The sequence below is a fragment of the Taeniopygia guttata genome, chromosome 15, assembly GCF_048771995.1.
Source record: "Taeniopygia guttata chromosome 15, bTaeGut7.mat, whole genome shotgun sequence".
NCBI classification, from domain to species: Eukaryota; Metazoa; Chordata; class Aves; order Passeriformes; family Estrildidae; genus Taeniopygia; species Taeniopygia guttata.
In genome coordinates this window covers 9,501,912-9,521,694 of record NC_133040.1, presented here as the reverse complement: position 1 = coordinate 9,521,694, position 19,783 = coordinate 9,501,912, and the positions used below count along the sequence as shown (strand labels likewise).

Genomic DNA, 19,783 nt, shown 5'->3' with positions numbered 1-19,783 from the left:
CCTGGAAGCTGTTTTGTGTCACCTCAACCTTGTCCCTCCCTGGGAAGGGTGAGGGCAGTGCTGGGAGGGGACGTGGTGCAGGAGCCTTCCCTGGACAGGCTCCTGTCACTTATCTTTCCTTTTCTTATCAAAAAAAAGGATGTCAGTAAAAAAAAAAAAAAAAAAGAAAGCAGTGTTACAATTCCCCTTTTTGCTCTTCACAAACCACCCACTGCTGATGTCCAACAACTCCACCACTCTCTATTTTAGACCCAGCCTGGGGAGGACGACCCGGGGGTGGGTAAAGCTCTGCCTGGGCTTTCTTCCTTTTTTGGCAGTTTTCGTTCCCTGGGAACATTCCAGGAGTGTATAAAAAGCCACTTGGTTGTGTGTATTTCTTCTCGTTCACAAAAGACATTTTTATATTCAAAGAACATAAAAACAGCAGCTCCTCTTGTTAGATGTGTGGGTTCCTGTCTTTCCTGTACATCACCCAAAACAAGGTCAGCGAGCGACCCCGCTGGTGTTCAGAGCGCTTTGTAACTGAGGGGTTTAGAGCTTCCCTTTCCTTCTGGAGGGCCTTTACTGCAAAACCCAAAGTCCAGTCACTAATTCCAGCCTGACCCACTCCAGATTACGGAGTTGGGAGCAGTGGGCAATAACAAGTGGTTGAGTCACGTGCTGCCGGTAGCTCAGCGGCTGCTCCTGAGGAGCCCCAGCTCGTGGTGGTGACGTGGGGCCAGACACACTCCGTACATTATTACATTATTACATTATTCATGGTGTTTTTAATTGCTCCACTCTGCTTTTAACTGGTGCTGGAGGCGGGGAGAGCTGCGAGCTGCCTGGAACAGGGATGGGTTGGCATTAACTCGGAGCTGTGGAAAATGGAGTATTATTACTGTCCACGTCTGCTGAAGTTCCTGCAGTATCTGTGGGTAAGTGTGCTCTGGAATGTCGCTGTTCTCCCAGAGCTGGCTGTTTCCACTCTTTTCAGAAATTCTGGGAGTGTTCCTATGTGCTGAAGCTTTCCTCAGCACTTCCTTTTTGAGTAGTAACATGAAACTCAGGATTTATTTTGGGTGAGAAAGGCTGTTTTATCTCTAATACTTAAAACTGTAGACTACCCGAATGTGTCCTGGAAAATCCTTTCAGGAATCAGTGTTTCTTCCTTGTTTATGCAGAACCATGGGAGTTGTGGTTTAGTTTAATGTGTGTTAGGAATATTTTTCCCTTTTTGTGTAAAAGCTCTGTCTGGCTCTGGGGTTGCTACCCCAGAACCCTCCTGCCCTGCTGCTGGTACAGCCACTGCTATTCCAGGAAAACAGCCATGCTCATGGCTTTTGGAGTGTGTCATTTTACAGTTCCTCACTTGTTTTTAATTTGACTCTTCATGGGTTTCGATGTCTCAGTGAGCACTTCCTCTTCCAACACTCCTCAGGGCTGTCTGTCATGAAAAGCTCTTTTTAGCAAGGCTCTGACTGTGTTGCCCTGCCAGCTTTGCACAGAGGCTGCTGTATGTCTGAAACTTCCACATTTATAAAACATGCATTTGAGCTGAAAAGCCTTTATAAATAAATACCATACTGCTTTGAACTAATTAATGTTTTAATTTCTCCTGTACTCATCAAAGATCAGGTTTCATTTGCTTGTTGGAGTTTACATTGATCTTCATTTTTTTCAGCTGTCAATTCAGTGTGGTCAGCACCAACTTTTCATGTTAGCTGTTTGCTACTACGTTTTAAAACTGTAGGAAAGAGTTTCCTTCCCTCATTCTGAGTTTACTTTCACAATCCTTGCCCATAGGTCCTTTGATCAGCTCTGAGGTGAGATTGCCCACTGTGAATTTCTTGCAGCTAGGAGAGAAAATTGTGCTTGAAGAACTGGGAATTTTATTGAAAACCTTTTCCTGCTGGAGACTGTAGTAGCATAAAACATGGAAGTGCTTGGACATTAATTCAGTTTTTTATTTGACCAGCTGTATTTTTATGAGAAAAGCTTCCTTTAAATAGCAAACTAAAAAATTAGTCATTAGTGTGATGAGGGGGTGGATGTTTTTCGTGGTTTGTCAGTGTGAGAAATGTGAAAGATCTCTGTCCCTGCTCTTGCTTTGACGTGGGATTTTCTATAAGGCCAGGGGAAAAACCCCAAAACAACCTAAACTTTGGATCAGTCCAGAAGGTGCCTGGGATGGTGGGCTCCAGTATTGTGCAGTTCTAGGCTGTAACAGAACGGAATGTTGTATTTTCTGAGTGTACATTCTCTTTTAGAGGCCCTGGAGCATTCCTTACACACTTTCATTCATGCACACTTCCTGATTTACTGCAAGAAAATATTAGAATGAGAGTTCTGATATTCATGATGTTAAAAAAAGAAATTTAAGGGACATGCACAATTGTGCCTTCTGTCGCTTTCTGTGCTGCTGTTGCAGCTGGAGGCTACTAAGGAGATACTTATCTGTTCTCTCTACTTACAGTCAGGAGTAACCCGAGATGTTGGGGTTGGTTGTCAAGTGTTATTTAATCTGTCTTGGGGAGCTAAGATGCTTTATTCATTAGGCAGACATACCTGAAGAAGCTACAACTCTTAATTAAAAAATACTATAACAAAAATCTGCTTTTAAAGCTACTCTGTGGAGTTCCTGTTGGCTTTCATCTCCTCTGCTGTATATTTGGTTTACTCCTGCAGTGGTGGAGTTGTGGGATATCACTGGACTCACTCAGTGCCAGCTCTCTGCTAATTCCTTGCTGGTTGCTCCCCTGATCTTTGGGCAGGATGTGTCTGACTGTGACAAACAGCATTTTCTGAGCATAGCAGGGTCTGTGGTGTGCCCCAGTCCATGTGTGACCACCACATGTCTGTGTCCTGTGGGTGGGTGACACCTCTGGGTTTCTGACAAGTGTCTTTGTGTCCAGTGACATGCTTTTTTCCACAGCTTGTATACATTTGAGTATTTTCCAGTGTGCTTGGGGTATCTATCACCCCTTTTCCAGCTGGTGAGGAGCTCTGCTGCAGTTGGTACAAGACATCTTCAGGTCTGCCTTGCACAGGAAGTCCTGTAAGTGCAGCTCCATGGTCTTTCATCAGTCACAGGGTCAGACTGGTGGTGCCAGGTGTGCAGCCACAGCACTGGGGTTTCCTGTTCCAATGCCCTGTGTCCAAGTTTTTTTTGGCTTCCTGCTGGACACAACCTCTACTGGACTGCTCTGGAGGTTCTGTTCCTGCCCTTGGCCTTCTCATTTGTCAGTAATTCTTGCACAGTTTTGGCTTTTTGGAATGGATGGATGGCTCTCCTGCCCATGCTGGTACCAGTCCTGATGGGCTGGTTTTTTTCCCCATACTGGCACTTGTCATTTTTCAAACAGCAAAGAAATGCTTCATCCTGAAAGCACTCAAAGCAAATGCTTGTTTTAAATAAAAGGTTCCTCTGCAGCACCGTGATGGTTTAAAAAGACCTTGTTCTTTATTGATAGTCATGAATTGAACAATTGCAAAATCAAAAGAAAATTAGGGTTTTTAAGGAAGAAGTAAGATTTAGAGTTTGTTTTGACAAGATTTTGGTTGCTGCGTTTAAAGAGTAGTTTTGATATGTTTTGTCAGGTGACTCTGAAGGAAGCGGCAGCTGGTTAATAACCACTGTCCTGATGTGTCACTGCGAGAGGAGGTGGGTTGGTGATGGGAGGAAACTGAAATCATTGGTCTGGAGCCATGGGTGATGAGCATCCTGCTCTGAGGGGGGATTATTCCTGCTCTGAGGGTGGGTTATCCCTGCTCTCAAGGGGGTTATCCCTGCTCTCAAGGGGGTTATCCCTGCTCTGAGGGAAGGAAAGGGCTCTGTGCAGGTGTGCTGTGCCTTCCCTCTCTCTGCACTTCTGGAAAGTTCCTCTGGACTGTGCTGCTCTTGTGGGATTTGCTTTTGGTAGTGGGGATGTGTCTTCCAAAGAGTTAAAAACCCCTCCCAGCCAGGTGTCTGCTCTCCTGGTGCCAGCAGGAGCAGATAACCTGGGTCACCTCTCCCATAACCTCGGGAAATGACACCCTTGCACAGGAATATCTGGAAAGGCATTTCCCCAATTCCTGGTTGCTGCTGTAGAAGAGGAATTGTGGTGTCTGTGGCATTGCTGAGAGCTGGCAGACAGGTCAGCCTGGCTGAGGAGCCCCGTTCCCAGTGGGAACACGAGGGAGTGCTGTTCCACCACGCAGCGCCGCTGGCCCACGGCCACATCCCCGCTCCCAGCCCAAGGACACGTGCTCAGTGCACAGCAGTTTGTTCTAATGAGGTGTGGCATTAAGTTTAATTTACCAGAAAATGCTCACATGGAGCAACACATTCTAGGTTAACTTGTCGCAATAAGGGTTTCATTGAGTAAGATGTAATCATTTATGGACCTGGTAATTTTTCTGTAGTCACTGTGTTGTTCCAGGCTCAAAGCAGCTGGAAGTGGGGCTGACTGTGCCTGCCCTCGCTCCCCTTATTTTAAATCTGAAATTGTGAATATGCTTCTGAAAAAGTTCTTCCCTGGGAGGGTGCTGAGGCTCTGGCACAGGTTGTCCAGAGAAGCTGTGGCTGCCCCTGGATCCTTGGAAGTGTCCCAGGCCAGGTCGGACAGGGCATGGAGCAACCTGGGATAGTGGAAGGTGTCCCTGGCCATGGCAGGGATGATCTTTTGGTCCTTTCCAAACCATTCTGTAACATGAGGCTGAAGAGGATTGTTAAACCTCATTTATACACACAAAGCAGAGGTAACTTCACTGCCTCCCTCAGAATATTTTGATCTAAAGTTGTTTTGACTCAGTTCCTGCTTTCCCAAGCTGTTGTCCGTGTTGCTGATGCTGGGAGACAGCCAAGTTCCCACTATTGTTCCTGTCCCTTCAGCAGTGGTGAGTTGTTCATGCAGCCAGCGTGTGTTTACTGTGCTGAGAGGAAACGGTGATTTTAGGGAGCTACTTGAGCACAGTGAAAGTAGCTCTTTGTAGAGGACTTTCCTCAGGATACCACAGGATTTGTACTGCAGGGCACAGGTGTTCTTAAAGTGTAACTTCAGGTAAATCTAGAGCCTAAACAAAGCTTGGAAAAATACAGGGTGTGATTTAGTGATTCATGGTGGAGAGCAATAAATCCCTGGCATCTAAGGGGAGGCAGAATGGATTGAGTGCTGTCCATGTCCTGGGGAATGTGGGGGCATGGGGCTGTTGTGCTGTGTCTGGGAGGAGGAGGAGGCAGTAAGAGCAGAGAGACCTGGAAGCAAAGGGAGATGTGTGCAGTCAGGTTACACAGCCATCTCAAATAAATCCTCTGCTCTCATCATCAAGTGGGTTAAAATGGGTGAAGGAATTATTGTATTAACTTACAGCTGCTGTTTGGTCAATCCTGCCATCAAGCAGTGTCTGATGTGAGTGGAAGACACATGGAATGGTGTTTTTTAGGGAGAAGATGGAGGAGCAGTGTTCAGACAGGCCTTGGGCAGTGTGTGAACACACCAGGAACAGCTGGAATGGGTTCAGAAGCAGCTCCTTGTTACTGATCGTTGAAGAAGGAAATCCCTTGCATGGAAAAAAAAAGCTCTTCCTTCAGAGTGTTCTCTAATTTTGTGAGTCAGATCTGAGCCCTCAGTGAGGAGAACAAACGCTCTGACATCTCCTCAGGCAGGTTCTGTGGAGCAGGAGCAGCGTGTTCTCCTGCTTGTTTCTGTGCACTCCACTCACCCTGTGTGCCCTGGGAGAAAAGTTCAGCAGGTGAAGGTATTTCAGGCCATGTTCTGTGCTCTGGAAGTCTCTTCTGAAGATGTTTTGTGGTCATCTGTGCTTAACATGTCCATTGGGTCAAGTGATGGAGCAGCAACTGCTCCGTGTTGAAATTCCCAGGAGAGCCCTGGCTATGGCATTACCCATTGCAGGCAGATTCATCCTGGATTTTTGTTTGTACAAGTTAAAAATAACCTGTAACCATCCATCTTTTGCTTGGCTTCGTCCCCTGGACATAAACAAATGTAAAGAAAATTGTTTTAGTCCTTTCCAGCGTATTTGTGCTGTAGGAATTTCCTGTTTCTGTTTTTTCAGTTTTTCCTCCTCCATTGAGCTAGAAGGGAAGTGCTGCAGGATTATGGACATGGGCTTGCAAACAACCTCGTGTATTTTTAGCTGGTTTCCTCAGCTTTAACATTGATAGCTTTGTTTTACACTGAAACAATTCAAAGCACAAAAGCTGTGTATGTTCAGGATGTTTAACTGGGCCTTGCTTAGGTTCAGGACAAATGTAGTTTGGGGACAAAAGAATTGGCATTTTCTGAAATACTGTTGTGCTTTAGTTGTTGCAATTATGACTGGTAGTTGCATTTAAATTGTTTAAAAACTCGGAGTAAAAATTTTATTTCACAGTTACCCTTATTTACAGATTTTTATTGATCTTGAAGTAATGACATGCTGCTGCAAAAGTGCCCAGAATCCTGAGCAGAGAAAGGGTAGTTGACTTTTTGATTACAAATAAAACGGGAAAGTTCATTTTTTTTGCTGATCCTGTCAAGGATCACCATGGCAGTAGAATGGAAAAATTACTCTGGCAGGTATAAACAAGTATATGGAGCATTCATTCAGTCATGAAAACTATTAATGTCTTTTCTTTATCACAAGAGTACTTCTGTAAGGAAAACAAAGAATGCAGATTTAATTTTTTTAAACTTTTCTCTGTTTAAAAAAAAGACTTCTAAAAGTTGCCATTGATGGGATCTTTTATGAAATGCTTTTGCACCTTTCTTTAAAAACCTCTCATATCAGTGTGGGCTTGTGTAAACTTTACCAGTATTGATGCAGAGCCTGTTGCTTTCCCAGCCTCTCCTTAGTCACTTGTTTGTGAGCCTCTGGGGGCTTTTAAAATTACCTAGCAGAAGGAAAAAGTATGGAAATGGAATTTCAGCTTCTTGTAGATGGTATGTGCAAGGGGAACACCTTTAATACCAAGGTGTCTCTGTAAGTTGTCCAAGATTGTGAATAAACATTAAGTAGAGCTCTGGCCCAGAGTGTAACTTGCTTAATTTCAGTAGAAAACGAAAGTAGGAATGAAAAGCAAATATTTGGTGTAAATATTACTCCAGATACCTGGAGTTTCATGTTACAAAAGAGATTTCTCTGTATGGACACTGTCTAAAGTCCTTGTGTTAAAACACTCCATCCATTCCACTCTTTTCCCTCTTTTTTTTTTTTTTTTTTTTTTTTTTGCCTTTTTCTTTTGACTGTGGAGTGCCTGTCTACAGGTGAGGCTGTTTGGGCATCTCAGTGAATTGCAGTAATATATCACCATGAAAATTTAGAAAAAGCAAAACAGACAAAACCACCAAGGCCTTTTGTCTTTTTGTTAAGTGCCATGGGAATTCCTGGATTGGGATGGTGGTGAGCTGGGTATCTGCCATGGAGCAAATCCTCTGCTCCAGCAGTTGAGCTTTGGTCTCTCTCTGCCAGAAGTACAGCCAAGCATTTCTTTTTTACTTTAAATGAGAATTGTTGACATGGTAAAATCTTCATGATGGGGTGTTGCACGTGAGAAATTCAGGCTGTAGTTAGGAATGCTTGCTGCTCCTTCTTGGAAAGTGACAATTCTGCTGGCTAAACAGAGAATACAGTGGCAAAAATAAGGAGCCTATAAAACCACGAGTTGTTTGTCATGTCTGAGGAGCCCAAGAGTAATTGAGTCTGGAGCCGAGCAACCGAGCCCAGCCCAGTGCTGCATCTTTAAATAGTCCATCCTGCCAAACACAAGAGGTTAAATTAAGTTCTCTTACTAATGAAGCAGAAGGAGAGTTGGTGTGGAATGCAGGGCCAGGACAGCCTTACAAGGGCAGGTTTTGTTCTTGGGGTGTCACAAGGTGGGACTGGAGCTGCCCCTGGTCCTGCTGTTTGTAGGTGGGATGATGGCTGACAGAAAGTCCTTTGGAAATGGCTGAATTAATGCTAATTAATTAATTAATGCTAATTGCTAATTGGAGTGGAGTGATGGGGGGGAGGGGGTGATAGGAGGAACCCATCAGAGGATGAGTTCCTGACTGAGGTTGCCACAAGGGAAGAGCAGAAACTGTTGTCACGCTTAGTCCAGACTAAGGTTGCCCATCCTTCTGCTTTGCTGGCAAAGGATCCTTCAGGGGACCCAGTAGAGGGGAAAACTAATCCCAGGTGTTTTGGTGGATCTTCAGCTGGATTTCCTTCCCTGTTCCATGGAGCTGGCAGGGGAATCCCATGGGCTGGAAGGATTCACACCCACAGAGAGGCTGCAAGTCCCACCTGCCCCTCCCGGGCTGTGTGTTCTGTACTCTGCTGCTTGCAGGCCTTCTTTAAATTGACCTTGCAATCCCACAGAGTCATTAACATAATTACATGTATTTGAGAGCAGGTGAAGCTCCAAATGAGCTGTAAGAGGCTTTTGGAAAATATAATGTAACCATGGAATTTTGTTTTCTACTTGAATAAGGGGAGAAAAAAGGGTTGTTAGGCCTTTGTGCAGGGTTGTGTTTTGAGCTGTAGGTGGAATACATGTTAATAATGGAAGTATCCAGTGATGTTTGAATAACGAGGTCCCATTTATACTGAGGTAATTAGTCATGCAGTTTGTGTAGCTGTTTGTGTGTGCTCTGTTTTCTGGAGCTGCAGATCCCTGACAGACCCAGGGTGAGATAATCACTCAGATTTGTCAAGGGCAGAAGATCATCTTGTGCTGTTCTTGTTCAGGAACAAACCCTCACTCAGCCAGGACTGATGGGCTGGGGGTCAGGTGGAGAATCCTTCCCTGGGAAGGTGGTGAAGCCCTGGCAGAGGTTGCCCAGAGAAGCTGTGATTGCCCCTGGATCCCTGGAAGTGTCCAAGGCCAGGTTGGACTGGGCTTGGAACACCCTGGGGTAGTGGAAGATACCCATGGCCTCCAAGGGAAAGGACTTTAAAGCTCATCTTATTCCACTCCCCTGCAAGTTTAGCTGAACTGCTGGAAAAATTACTGTTTGAATTTGATGGTGAAGGTGCATCTGGATTGTTCTCCAAAGCGTTTTGCCCTGATGTTAATTGAGGTGTAAATCTAAGCAGTAATTTAGATGCTTCAATACCCAGCAGTGTGTTCACGTGGTGCCAGAATATCCTAAATTTAGTACTGCAGAAAGACTCAAATCAGCAGTTTTCCAATCTTCTAAGGACAAAAATGGTTTATTTGGTATAACGCTATTTTTCAGGGGAGGTGTAATAAAAAAGTGGAATATATTCTGTAGAGCATTTTCAGACCCTTGGAGTTCCATGCACATGTGAGGAGTCCTTGCTGCTCTGGGTGAAATCTGGCTGTGCCTCTCCCCGTTTGCCCCAGGTGATATTCCAGATGGGGAGTTAAATTTGGGTTCTGCTCTGCCCATCCTGGTGAGGTGAGGGAACTGCTGACTAACTCACATGGCAGCTCTAGGCAGAGCTCTTGGGCTGCTATTTCAGGGGCTCCTGCATCAGATGGAGCTTGAAACCCTCTGGAATGGCAGAGTGCCCCAGGCAGAATCCCTGCACTGCAGCAGGCACAGAGCTGCACTTGCAAAAGCGCAGATGTTTGAAATACACCCTTAAATTTAACAGCATGAAAATGTGCAGTAAGTTTTAAATTCCAGCCTTGGATGCAGGATCTCCATCATTTGTGAAGCATTATCCATAACTCTGGTAGATAAATTTTTTTTTTTCCTATTTCTTTACAATTGAAAGAAACACCCTGCTCTTAGGGAATCTGGTCAAAACTATCTCTTTCCATTTCCATACAAAAATAACCCTGCAGCTCTTTAAGAGAAGAGCTGTGTGAGGGGGGTGGGGGGGAAAGGATTTTCTCTGTTGGCTGGATTTTCTTTGATTACTGAGGGCTTTTATAAGGCTGCTAATTTGCAAATGTTCAAAACAAATACATTCAGAAATGAGAATAAGTTAGGGAATGCTACATAGTTGTCATTGAAGTTTTTCCTGGAGATAAGTTACAGGTTGGTGGAGCTGAGCTCCTAAAAATAGGGATTAAAAGGGAAGGCACCCTGTTTCCTCAGGGCATTTTGGGTTCATGTGTCTGCAAGGCACATTTCTGATACAATAAACCTTACGCAAGAACCATTGCATCAAATGTTATCTAGAAATTCTTTGTTCCATTGAGTCTCTTCCTGGATAGTTCAGAGGAGCAGAGGGTGATGCAAGTTCATGGTACTTTGTATGGCAAATTAAGCAACAGCCACAAACCCCCTTGAACAAACAAGAGAGCGAGCAGCTCCCAACGTGTCTGTCTTGCTTCTTTCCCCTTGGTCCTGAACTAGTCACAGCTTGACTTTGGACTCTTAAGTCCAAACTTATGTCATAAACTGAGATTTATTGATTTAAACCCATAGTTTTTAATTCCTGCTGTCCTCCCAAGTGGGCTGTTCCCAGGAATTCCATGGCTGGTGACACCTGGGGTCCTCTCATTACCCTCAATCATTTTGGGTTTGTGGTACCAACCCCGTGGTCTCCCAGCAGCTGGGGAGGGAGCAGAGCTTAGGAAGGACACGGAGCTGTTTCTCACAGCAGGGAATGGTGTATAAAAGTGGAAAAATCCAGCTTCCAATAGTCAGACCTGTTCAGCTTTGGTTTGAGCCTCTGGCTTAATCATTATCCCGTGCTGATAGCACAGTCACTGGCTGGGACGTGTCCTCTTTGAGGCCACGAATGGCACAGTGAACCAGGTCCAGGTGCTGGCACTGCCCAGGTGCATGTTGAGCAGCGGGATGAGGACGTAGGTGTAGGATTCCCAGTGGGAATCTTCTGGTGTGGGTGTGAGACGTTCCTTGGCAGGGCCACGTTCCCCAGGAAGGGTTAAAATCAGTAAAATCCACGTGACGTATGCAAACTATGAATCATTCCAATGGATCTGTGCAACTCCTGCCTGCTCCGGAGCCAGCAGATGCTGTTCCCTGCGTTGCCATGGGAACCCTGCCTGTACTATAATAAAGCCCAGCCCAGATCCTTCCTTGGGCAGACCTCTGCGGCTGGTCACCTCCTCATTGTTTCCTGCCCGGAGGAGCACAGGGATCGGGGTTCCAGAGGCACAGCAGCGTTCCTCCTGCTTGTAACCTGGAGCAAACAGCTGTGCACATCCCGAGCTGCTCGGAGAGGAGGCGTGGGGACAGTCCCTGGGCTGGGAGCCCCCCTGGAAGCAGAGGAGCTGATGTCATCCAGCAGCTCTTTTGGCAGGCTGTGAGTCCCGTGGGGAGGGCTGGACACGCTTCCCCTTCAGCCTCCCCCGGCTGCGCTCCGCAGTTCTGCCAGGGAAGAGCTCCAGGATGGCTCCGAAGGCAGCGAGGCTGGTGAGGAGGGCATTCTGCTGCTGACACCCTGCTGCAGAGTTTGAGAAGAATCTGGATTTATTGTTTAGAAGATCTGTATCGATTTGCTGCTAAATGGATTGTATAGGAGCACCAGAACTTTGGTCAATGTACTCTCACCTGTCGAGTGGCCGAGCCAGGAGAATAAGATTTGTTTTATGCTTCTGATATTTACAGCAGAACAAAAACTTGGCTTAAAAAGGGAGTTGCTTTTCCTGCTCTGAAATGAGAGAGTAAAAACCTTATTCTCTGCTTGCAAATGGACTCGTTTCAAGTGACTGTGTCAGGATTTAAACACTGATTTATCTCTTTAACATGGCTGAATTAAACATAATTTGATGGAACTCTGCAAAGCCGATTGTAAGTAGGAAAAGTCTTTTATTTTTTCCTACTTGACAAATGCCAGTCTCCCACCTCACATCTTTGGTTATTTAATTTTAGGAATATCCTGAGGGTGATAGTGCAATGCTGTTTACGTTAGCTGGAAATATTTTATACGCTGAATCGCTTTTCGCAAAATAAATCAGGGCTGTTAAGGAGAATATATTTTAATTGCTACTGAATATTGATATTTCATCTCTGCTGGAAAAAAAAAAATGGATTACCTTGGAGACAAACTGACAGTGGCACAAACTCACATGACCCAGTGGATGGGCACAGTGCGGAGATCCTTGCAGGAAGCACTAAATTTAGTCACTACTGCGGTGGCTCATGAGCGGAGTGGAGGGGAAGGTGGCACCAGGACTCCCTTCAAGAGAACCTCTTCCTTCAGGCACTTTGCATCCCGGAGCAGAGAGTCCTTCCGAAGGTTTTCAGTGCGGAGTCAGCAGAGATTTTCCTCTCTGAGGAAGAGGCAGCCCAGCTCAGAGGCCCCCGAGCTTGTAAGCGATGCACCTTTTTGAGACCCTCAAGGGAGAGAATTCAATGCAAACCCTGGGGTTTGTTGCAGCATTTTATCTCCTAACAAAACCTCCCTCCTGTCTGCTTTTCCATCTAAAAACAGCCCCCAAACCACCTCCAGATAGTGCTGTCTGTCTGTCTGCTCCCAGCTGCTTTCTTCCTGCAGCACAGGTGGATGATTTCATTTGCCAGGGAATCGAGGTTTGGGGAATGGGAAAAATGTGGTTGATTTTGAAGCGAGACAGTAAGGTAGGACACGTATTGGTCTGAAATTAGAAAGTTAAGCTGAAGCTGGGCTGGTGTTGGTCAGTTCCCCAGCACAGGCCAGCACAGCTTTGGGTGTGTTTTCTAGTAAAAAATGCCTGAAGCTAAATGTGTAAGGAGAGTGATGTGCTGTCACTGTGCAGGTGATGTAATTGATCATTATTTCCTTCTTTTATTGAAAAATTTTCTTCTAAGAATGCTTCCTACTTTGTCAATAGGGTCAATGTGACTTGTGAAAGCTGTGGCATGGCAAAGAAAGGGTGCTCTTCCTGGGACCAGAGGAAAGGTGAAGAGCTCTTGATTCTCCACAGCTCTGTGCCAGACAGAGCCCTTTCCCCTCCCTTTTTTGTTGGTCTCCAGGTTATTTTCAGGAAGAACTGTCTGTATTCCATGGCATGGCAAAGAGGTGGAGGAGAGGCTGGTTTCCTGAGGGCTGCAGCTGCCATGACCTTCCTAGCCATTATTGACACCCCCAGTTCTAGTTCTGGCACATCCTGCAAAGCAGCAAAGGTTTGGGTTGGTAGGGAGTGAAAAGGGAAGAAAATCTGGTTTATTCTCTTTATGTCATGGAAAGGAGCTGAAACCAGTGGTTTGAGCTGTACCTGAAACTGGTGATTTAAGCCCAGTGTTTGACCAGTGACTGTGGTTGAGTTGTGTGGAAAGGGGCCCCAAGCCTTGGTGCCAACATGTGGGTAAATCCAAACTCTCTGAAGTGGCTAAAATGTTTTGGTTTTGTTTTTTTTATTTATTATTAAACAAAACAGTTACTCATTGTGAAGTGTAAACACAGGCAGCTCTGGCCGGGTTTGCTCAGGGAATGAGTGCAGGTGATGCTGCATTCCTTGGGCAGGTGTGGTGTTTGAATATGGCTCTTTCCACTGCTCTCTATCAGCACTGGGTAGTGCATTTCTGTCCCAGCTTGCTCTCCATGTCCTGTTTGGACAGAGTGGGAAAGAAAATAGTGTCAAGTAAGCACAAAAGAATGAAGAAGAAAATATTTGGTAACCACTGTTACAGTGTAAGCATGGTGAAGTTCTGTTGGCTTTTTTTGTTTTTTTTTAAGCTGGTGTTTTAGATGTATTGGAATCATCTGAATGAACACCTCTTGTAAAAGAAGGCTGAAAAATGGGAATGTGAAACCTGCAGAGGACAAATGTTCTGCTGTCCTACACAGCACTGCTTACGGAGCAGAAATCAGGAGACACGGGGTGACCTTTTCACTTATGTCACTGGTGTTCCTCTGTTTCAGCAGGAATTCTGCTTGTGCTTGGCTTTATGTGTGAATTTGGTTTCACTTGGGCTCAAACTTAATGTCTGAGCACTGCAAGAAGTTTGTGGTTGGTGCCATTGTGTCTGTGGCAAACAGACCTGGAGCTGGTACTTTTTTTGCTTTTTTACAACAGGATCCTCCTGTCTTAGTCCTTGGAACTACTGACATTGTGCTAGAAAAAAACTATGGAATGAGTAAAAAGCATGTAATTAATGTAAACTGATTTTTGTTCTGCTTTAGGGCAGTCACTCAGGGCTGACAGAGTTTTTAAAGAAGGAGCAACCATACCCATGAACCCCTGCCTGACACAGCCAAGGGCTTCCAGCTCCCTTCCCTGCTGCCACTGGTGGCTTCTGGTGGATAACTTGGCACAGAAATCTCTCCAGATTCAACTCAGGCAGCACAATTTAAGTCAGCATGAGTCAACTTCTTCACCCTCACATCTGTGAATCCATAGCTGAGCTTGCAGAAGTTTTTACTTTGCAGTGAGACCTTTTAAATAGAAGCTGATTTTTCTTTCAGGTATTTTGATGGAGTTAATTATCCATTTTCATCTCATGTCATCAGCTTGGTGTCTTTGTAAGAGGAGCAGAGAGACATACATTGAACATGGCCTCAGATTTAATCAGGGTCTGTTGGTCATGGTTCTATTATAGGTGTGAGATCTGGTTTCACAGCCAGCACTGTTCTAGGTCTCGAGGTTTGTTGCCATAAAATAAAACCAGGGCAAGCTGTTTAATTCCCTTGGCTCCACTTACACTGCTAAAAAAAGTCATGGAAAACCTCAGAGGTGTTTCACACAGAACAGGAAAGATGAATTCTGGGGCTGAGAGTGGTCGATGTGTTTTACCTAAATTGCTCTGATACATGCTAAAAATAACATCTGGGTGCCTTTAGTAGTGCTGTGCTTTTGGTGTACTGGGCAGTCAAAAAAATGTTGTTTTCGTTCAAAATTCATCTGGCAGCATCACCATTACTTAGTTTGGATCCAGTTGCTAATTCCAAAATGAAGATGGAAGTGGAGTGATTTGTTCAATGCGTGTGTCCCAGATGTGCTGGGAGGGCACTTAGTCCTTTTGAGGGTTTTTGTTGCATCCTACAGCCCTTTCTCTGCTAGAGGCTGAAATTCCCATCCTAGTTTTTATTAATCTTCCCAGATGTTTCATGCTAAGCTTGTTGCTGGGGAAAGCTGGTGGATGCTGCCTTTTCCCATCAAACAGGATTCCTTTCTGGAGCAGGGCAGGGCCCTGGTTTGAGTTCCACACCTGCATTCACCTGGGACTGTGTCTCTGCTTATAGAAGAGCTTTGATCTGCAGTGCTTTTTATGTTGTACCCAAATCTGTCTGCAAAAAGTTTGTCCTTTGTGGTGAGCATCCTTCAACAAATGATTTGTAAAGAGAAATTACTACAAGTTGGCACTTTGATTCTGAACTTGGAATAGGTACAGGCCCTACGGTGAATAGTTGCTGAATTGTTCTGCCCTAATATTCACTGAGAACACAGTGAGTTGTCCTCAAAAATAATATTTCGGTACTACCAGTAAATGGAATTTTAATCTTTAAATTTTATCTTTAAATTCCCAGGGAGCTGTTAGGGTAAGGGAAGCAAGTTTGGAGCAAGCAGGCTTTAAAAATGAGTTGTTTGTCTTGTTTGGGGCTGGGGGGAGGAGTGAAGCTGTTCAGTTTAATTAATGAAGATACAAGGGCCAGTGCTGAAACAGTTCCTGCTTTCTCATTCTTAATAACTTCTCTTTGGTTTAACAGGCCATGAACGTAGCTGGCAGATAAATCTGGGCCAGAAACCCATAGTGATGGGCATTTGGTAGCTGCCTTTGTTGTTCTCTCGTTATTTTGACAGGAATAATTATTTAAACTACTTTACTGTGTGATTTCACTTAGGCTGACTGCAAGGAGTTGATTTTTCCCATGCTCTTAAACATGAAAATAGTATAAATAGATTTAGAGCTGATATTTTGTGGTCATCCCCTTTTGCTGCCTCTTTTTTTTTTTTTTTTAAAAGCTGTAAGTGACAGCTTTCAGGGGAAATACATTTTATCATACAAACTTCTCTGGGAAGTTTGTATGGGCTGGGACACTTTGCAGTATCCCAGGGTTTTTCAGCCTGGACTTGGACACTTGCAGGGATGGGGCAGCCACAGCTTCTCTGGACACTCTGTGCCAGGACCTCACAGCCTCTCTGTTCTGGCAATCCATTTTTATTGGAATTGGTAATATTGTGAAAGTTTTGGGAAACACTCCTGGCGTTCACTGGGGGGTGACTGTGTGTGTGTTTTGACTGCTGTCTCCTAAAACATCTCCTGAGCTGTGTGTTGAAATGAGCTTGTTTCTTATTCACTTGTTGTCAGGCAGTCCTATCACTTTCTCTACATCTTTAATTCCAGGCTTTAAGCTAAGGAGCACTTTTTTCCCAGGAATGTTTGTTTGAAGTTTAACTTGTGTCTCATGTGGAGAGACGGTAACTGTGCAGAAGAGCTGTGAAATGCAGCATTTGGAGTAGGAGGTGTTGATTTCAACTATGCAGCATATCAAAAAAAAGCAAATCTATCCCCTCTTTGGCATCCCAGAATGAAATTGCCTTGTTCTGGCTGTGCTTCCCGCAGTGTTGAAGTCAGGGATCCTGTTCCACGCTCAGAACCAGGTTTTATTAACTCAGATGAGAGTTCCACGTGCCCTGGGGAGAGCCTGGGTTCCCTGTCACTGCTTCTGGCTCCTTCCTGCTGCCTTGGCTTCCTTAGGGGTTCATTCCTTATCAGCTTGGCTGCCTGAGGCTGAAAAGGAAATTTAATCTGATGGTATAGAAGTTCTAAAGATGTTCCCTGTTAGTTCCTGTGCTGTGCTGTGGTGTTGTACACTCCCACCTCTCAGAAGTGCTGTTATGGCTCACTCAGCCCTAGCAGGGTTTATATTTAGAATTAGATTCTTGTCAGCCTTTTGCACATTGGGTCAACCTCTGCTCCATCTTCAGCTTTGCCCTGAACCTCCTGACCTGTGTGTGGTGAGTGTTCACAGAGGGGCAGAACAGCTCGATTTGCAGGGTAGAAAAAAAATGATAAACTCTCAAATGTCTTTGAAATGCTCTGTGGAATGAGTAGGATAACAGCACCAGGAGTCGCTGCATGATGGTAATTTGGCAAAACCAACTTTATCTGTGTTCATCTGACCACATTCTCTGCTGAGGCCAGAATCGATGCAGGGTAGACTTTGGGTCTCTCTTTGGTGCTGCAGCCTGTGCCAGGGCTTTACCACCCTCACAGGCAAGGATTTCTTCCTAATATCTGATCTAAACCTGCCCTAGCCAGTTTAAAACCATTCCCCTCCAAATTCTCTCCCCAGCTCTCTTGGAGCTCCTTTAGTACATCTGCTTTGCTGCAATTTTTGTTGTGCCTTTCCAGGGAGAAAGGGTTGGGATCCAGTCTTGTGCATCAATGGGGAAGCAATGGAAAGGTGGAGAATTAGACCAGTTACCCTCCAAAAACAGCTCCTGTTTTTTAAGGGAAATGCTGTCAGGCTTTAGCATCAGGGATGTAATTGGTGGTTGGGTATCGTATCCCTGTGGAAGAGGCAGGGAAAACTCATATGGAAAAGCAGCCCAGGGTTGCATAGCAACAGGGAGGCTGTCAGGCCTGATGGCATTTATGAGATGCTCGGTACTGTGGGACTGGAACGTACTCCACTGCCCATGGGAGAGGGAAACATCCATTATTTAAAGGATTTTTGAGCAGAGCAGTGGAGCTCCTTTAGGATCTGAGAGAGCTGAGTGTGCTGTGTGAGTGCTCGCAGTCACAGGGGGCACACGTGTGTTTCTCCAGGCACTCTTTGTGCATTCAGCAGTAGCAGCTCCAGTTTTCCACATAAAACCAGCTTGTCCTGCCCAGCCCAGGATGCACCAAGGCCAGAGGGATCATGGAATGATTTTGGGATGGGAGGGAGCTTAAAGCTCATCCCATTGCAGCTGCTGCCATGGGCAGGGACATCTTCCACTGTCCCAGGCTGCTCCAAGCCCTGTCCAGCCTGGCCTTGGGCATTTCCAGGGATCCAGGGGCAGCCACAGCTGCCCTGGGCAGAGAAGCATTTCTTCTGACATGAATCTGAACCTACTCTGTGTCAGTGGGAAGCCATTCCCCCCTGTCCAAAGTGCCTCCCCAGCTCTCATGGAGCCCCTTGAGAACTGCAAGGCCATAGTAAGGTCTCCCTGGAGCCTCCTCTTCTCCAGGCTGAACAACCCCAATTCTCAGCCTTTCCTTATGGGAGAGCTCCTCCATTCCTGTAATCATCTTCAGGGCCTCCTCAGGGCTCACTCCAACATCTGCACGTCCTCCCTGTGCTGGGACCCCAGAGCTGGACACCCCACAGAAGGATGCTCCACCTGAGCAGACACCACAGCCACTCTGCCATCCCCTTACCTGCTGACCACCCTGGAGGTGCCTGTGTCAGGCTGGAAAGCCCTGGAGGTTCTGAGATGGATTAATTCCATTTCTTCTGTCCCTGCTCTTAGGGCTGGTCTCCAGGGATGGGGCAGTGCTGTCCTGTTTGGGGGTTTGAAGCTGTTGTGCTGGCAGGGGTGTTTGGGAGGGCTGGGGAGCCTTCCCTCATGCTGGAGGTCTGGAACTCATCCCTGAGCTCAGCTGGGCAGTTCCTGGAACTCTTTATCTGGGGCTGCAGCAGGGAGGGTGGGGGCAGAAGGTGCTGCTTCAGCCTGGAACCTTCCCCTAGGCACTGACTGCTTTCAGCAATTAATTAAAGCACAGAGCTGGCTGATCTCACCAGTCTGAATCCCACCTGATTGCTGGGAATTAAGAGGAGCTGGAGCCATGACTTACTCCTTATGGGCAGCATTCATTGGATGGATAGTAAGTAGAGATGGAAATTTTGGGATCCTCTTCCCACTTGCTGTCTTGGCAATTGGTACTTCCAAATTAAAATCCATGGGCTGTGACCCATAGGCCCTCTTATTGTGGTGGGGTTTTCAGTATTGGTTGGTTTCAATCTGATGTTATGTTGTGATAATTCTGTTAGTGCTCCAAAATACATAATTCACCTCTTAGTCCTTAAAATTCTTAGAGTAATTGTAGAATAATTTAGGTTATAAAGGACTTCTTGTGCTCATCAAGCCCAGCATCCCATTCAAAGCAGAGTCCACTACAAAATAATACCATAAAATATGGATAGGTGGAGGTCTGCTGCTCTCTTTCTGGGATTCTGCAGGGGAACAGCTGGAATAGTTTTTGGGATTTGTAAGAACTTGTAAGCTCTGCTATAATGCAGCGTCACACTTAAGGAGCAATTTAACCACATTTTTTGCTTCTTTAATTAAGGAGAGGAGAAATGGAAAAAAAAAAAAGAAGCAGCAGCCCTTTTCAAGAAATCAGCACCATTTTTCTGTGAGTTGTGTATTAAGAAGGCAGATGGTCGAAACTTCCTTCCATTGTGCAGTTCCTCTTCATACCCAGTCCATGCCAGTGGAATTTAGCTCTGAACATTCACACTCAAGCTGTGGGCTGTCACTTTGGCTGGCTGATGTCTCGGGCTCCTTGGCGAACAAAGATATTTTTGAAACTGTCTGTGCAGCTTCTGACTCAGGAGATCTCTGGGAGCTGGTGTTCCTCCTGTGCCAGGTCTTCATTTCCCATCAGTGCAGGAGGGTTTTGCACATAAATGTCTGCATTAACTCAGAGTTAGGGGTGATTTTGGGGCTGGTGGGACCAATGTTGTGTGTGCATCGTTTTCAGGAATGAGAAATTGCAGGAGTAATCAGCCCTGGACTGTAGCCAAGCCCAGCTTAATTCCACGGGAGGACTGAAAGAGGCATAATCATAATGGCTTATTTTAGAAGAACCAGAGGCAAAGCAGGACACAGCTCAGCTGCTTAATTTTATAGAAAAATTAAGTAGATTTTTTTTTCCCCTAGCTTCTGGTGTAAGAACTGGGGAGTTAAAGATCAAAGCATGGAGAATTACAGCATTTGAAAACTGGATCAGGCGTGGGTTTTATTTGATTTGGGAGATTT

At 45.5% G+C, this 19,783-nt stretch overlaps 1 protein-coding gene and 1 long non-coding RNA gene across 11 annotated transcripts in view; one reads left to right on the top strand and one right to left on the bottom strand.

Annotated features, from left to right (window-relative positions):
- The window catches only part of KIAA1671 (KIAA1671 ortholog), a 63,806-nt gene that overhangs the window by 31,918 nt on the left and 12,105 nt on the right, over positions 1 to 19,783 (top strand). The window contains exon 1 of one of the 10 annotated variants that reach the window (XM_041719263.2): positions 185 to 917. The exons of 7 other annotated variants lie outside the window; for them this stretch is intronic. In XM_041719263.2, the coding sequence (XP_041575197.2) occupies positions 867 to 917 (51 nt within the window). In that variant the 5' untranslated portion in view covers positions 185 to 866. Of the gene's footprint in view, positions 1 to 184; positions 918 to 10,456; positions 12,203 to 18,370; positions 18,627 to 19,783 lie in introns of those variants that run through there. 2 more of the 10 variants (XM_041719262.2, XM_041719264.2) reach the window with 2 other exon arrangements.
- LOC116809018 (uncharacterized) lies at positions 9,141 to 18,372 on the bottom strand. The gene is made up of 2 exons (XR_004369323.3): positions 18,180 to 18,372; positions 9,141 to 13,418 (listed from the first exon to the last, which is right to left on the bottom strand). It is a non-coding gene; the product is annotated as an uncharacterized lncRNA (long non-coding RNA).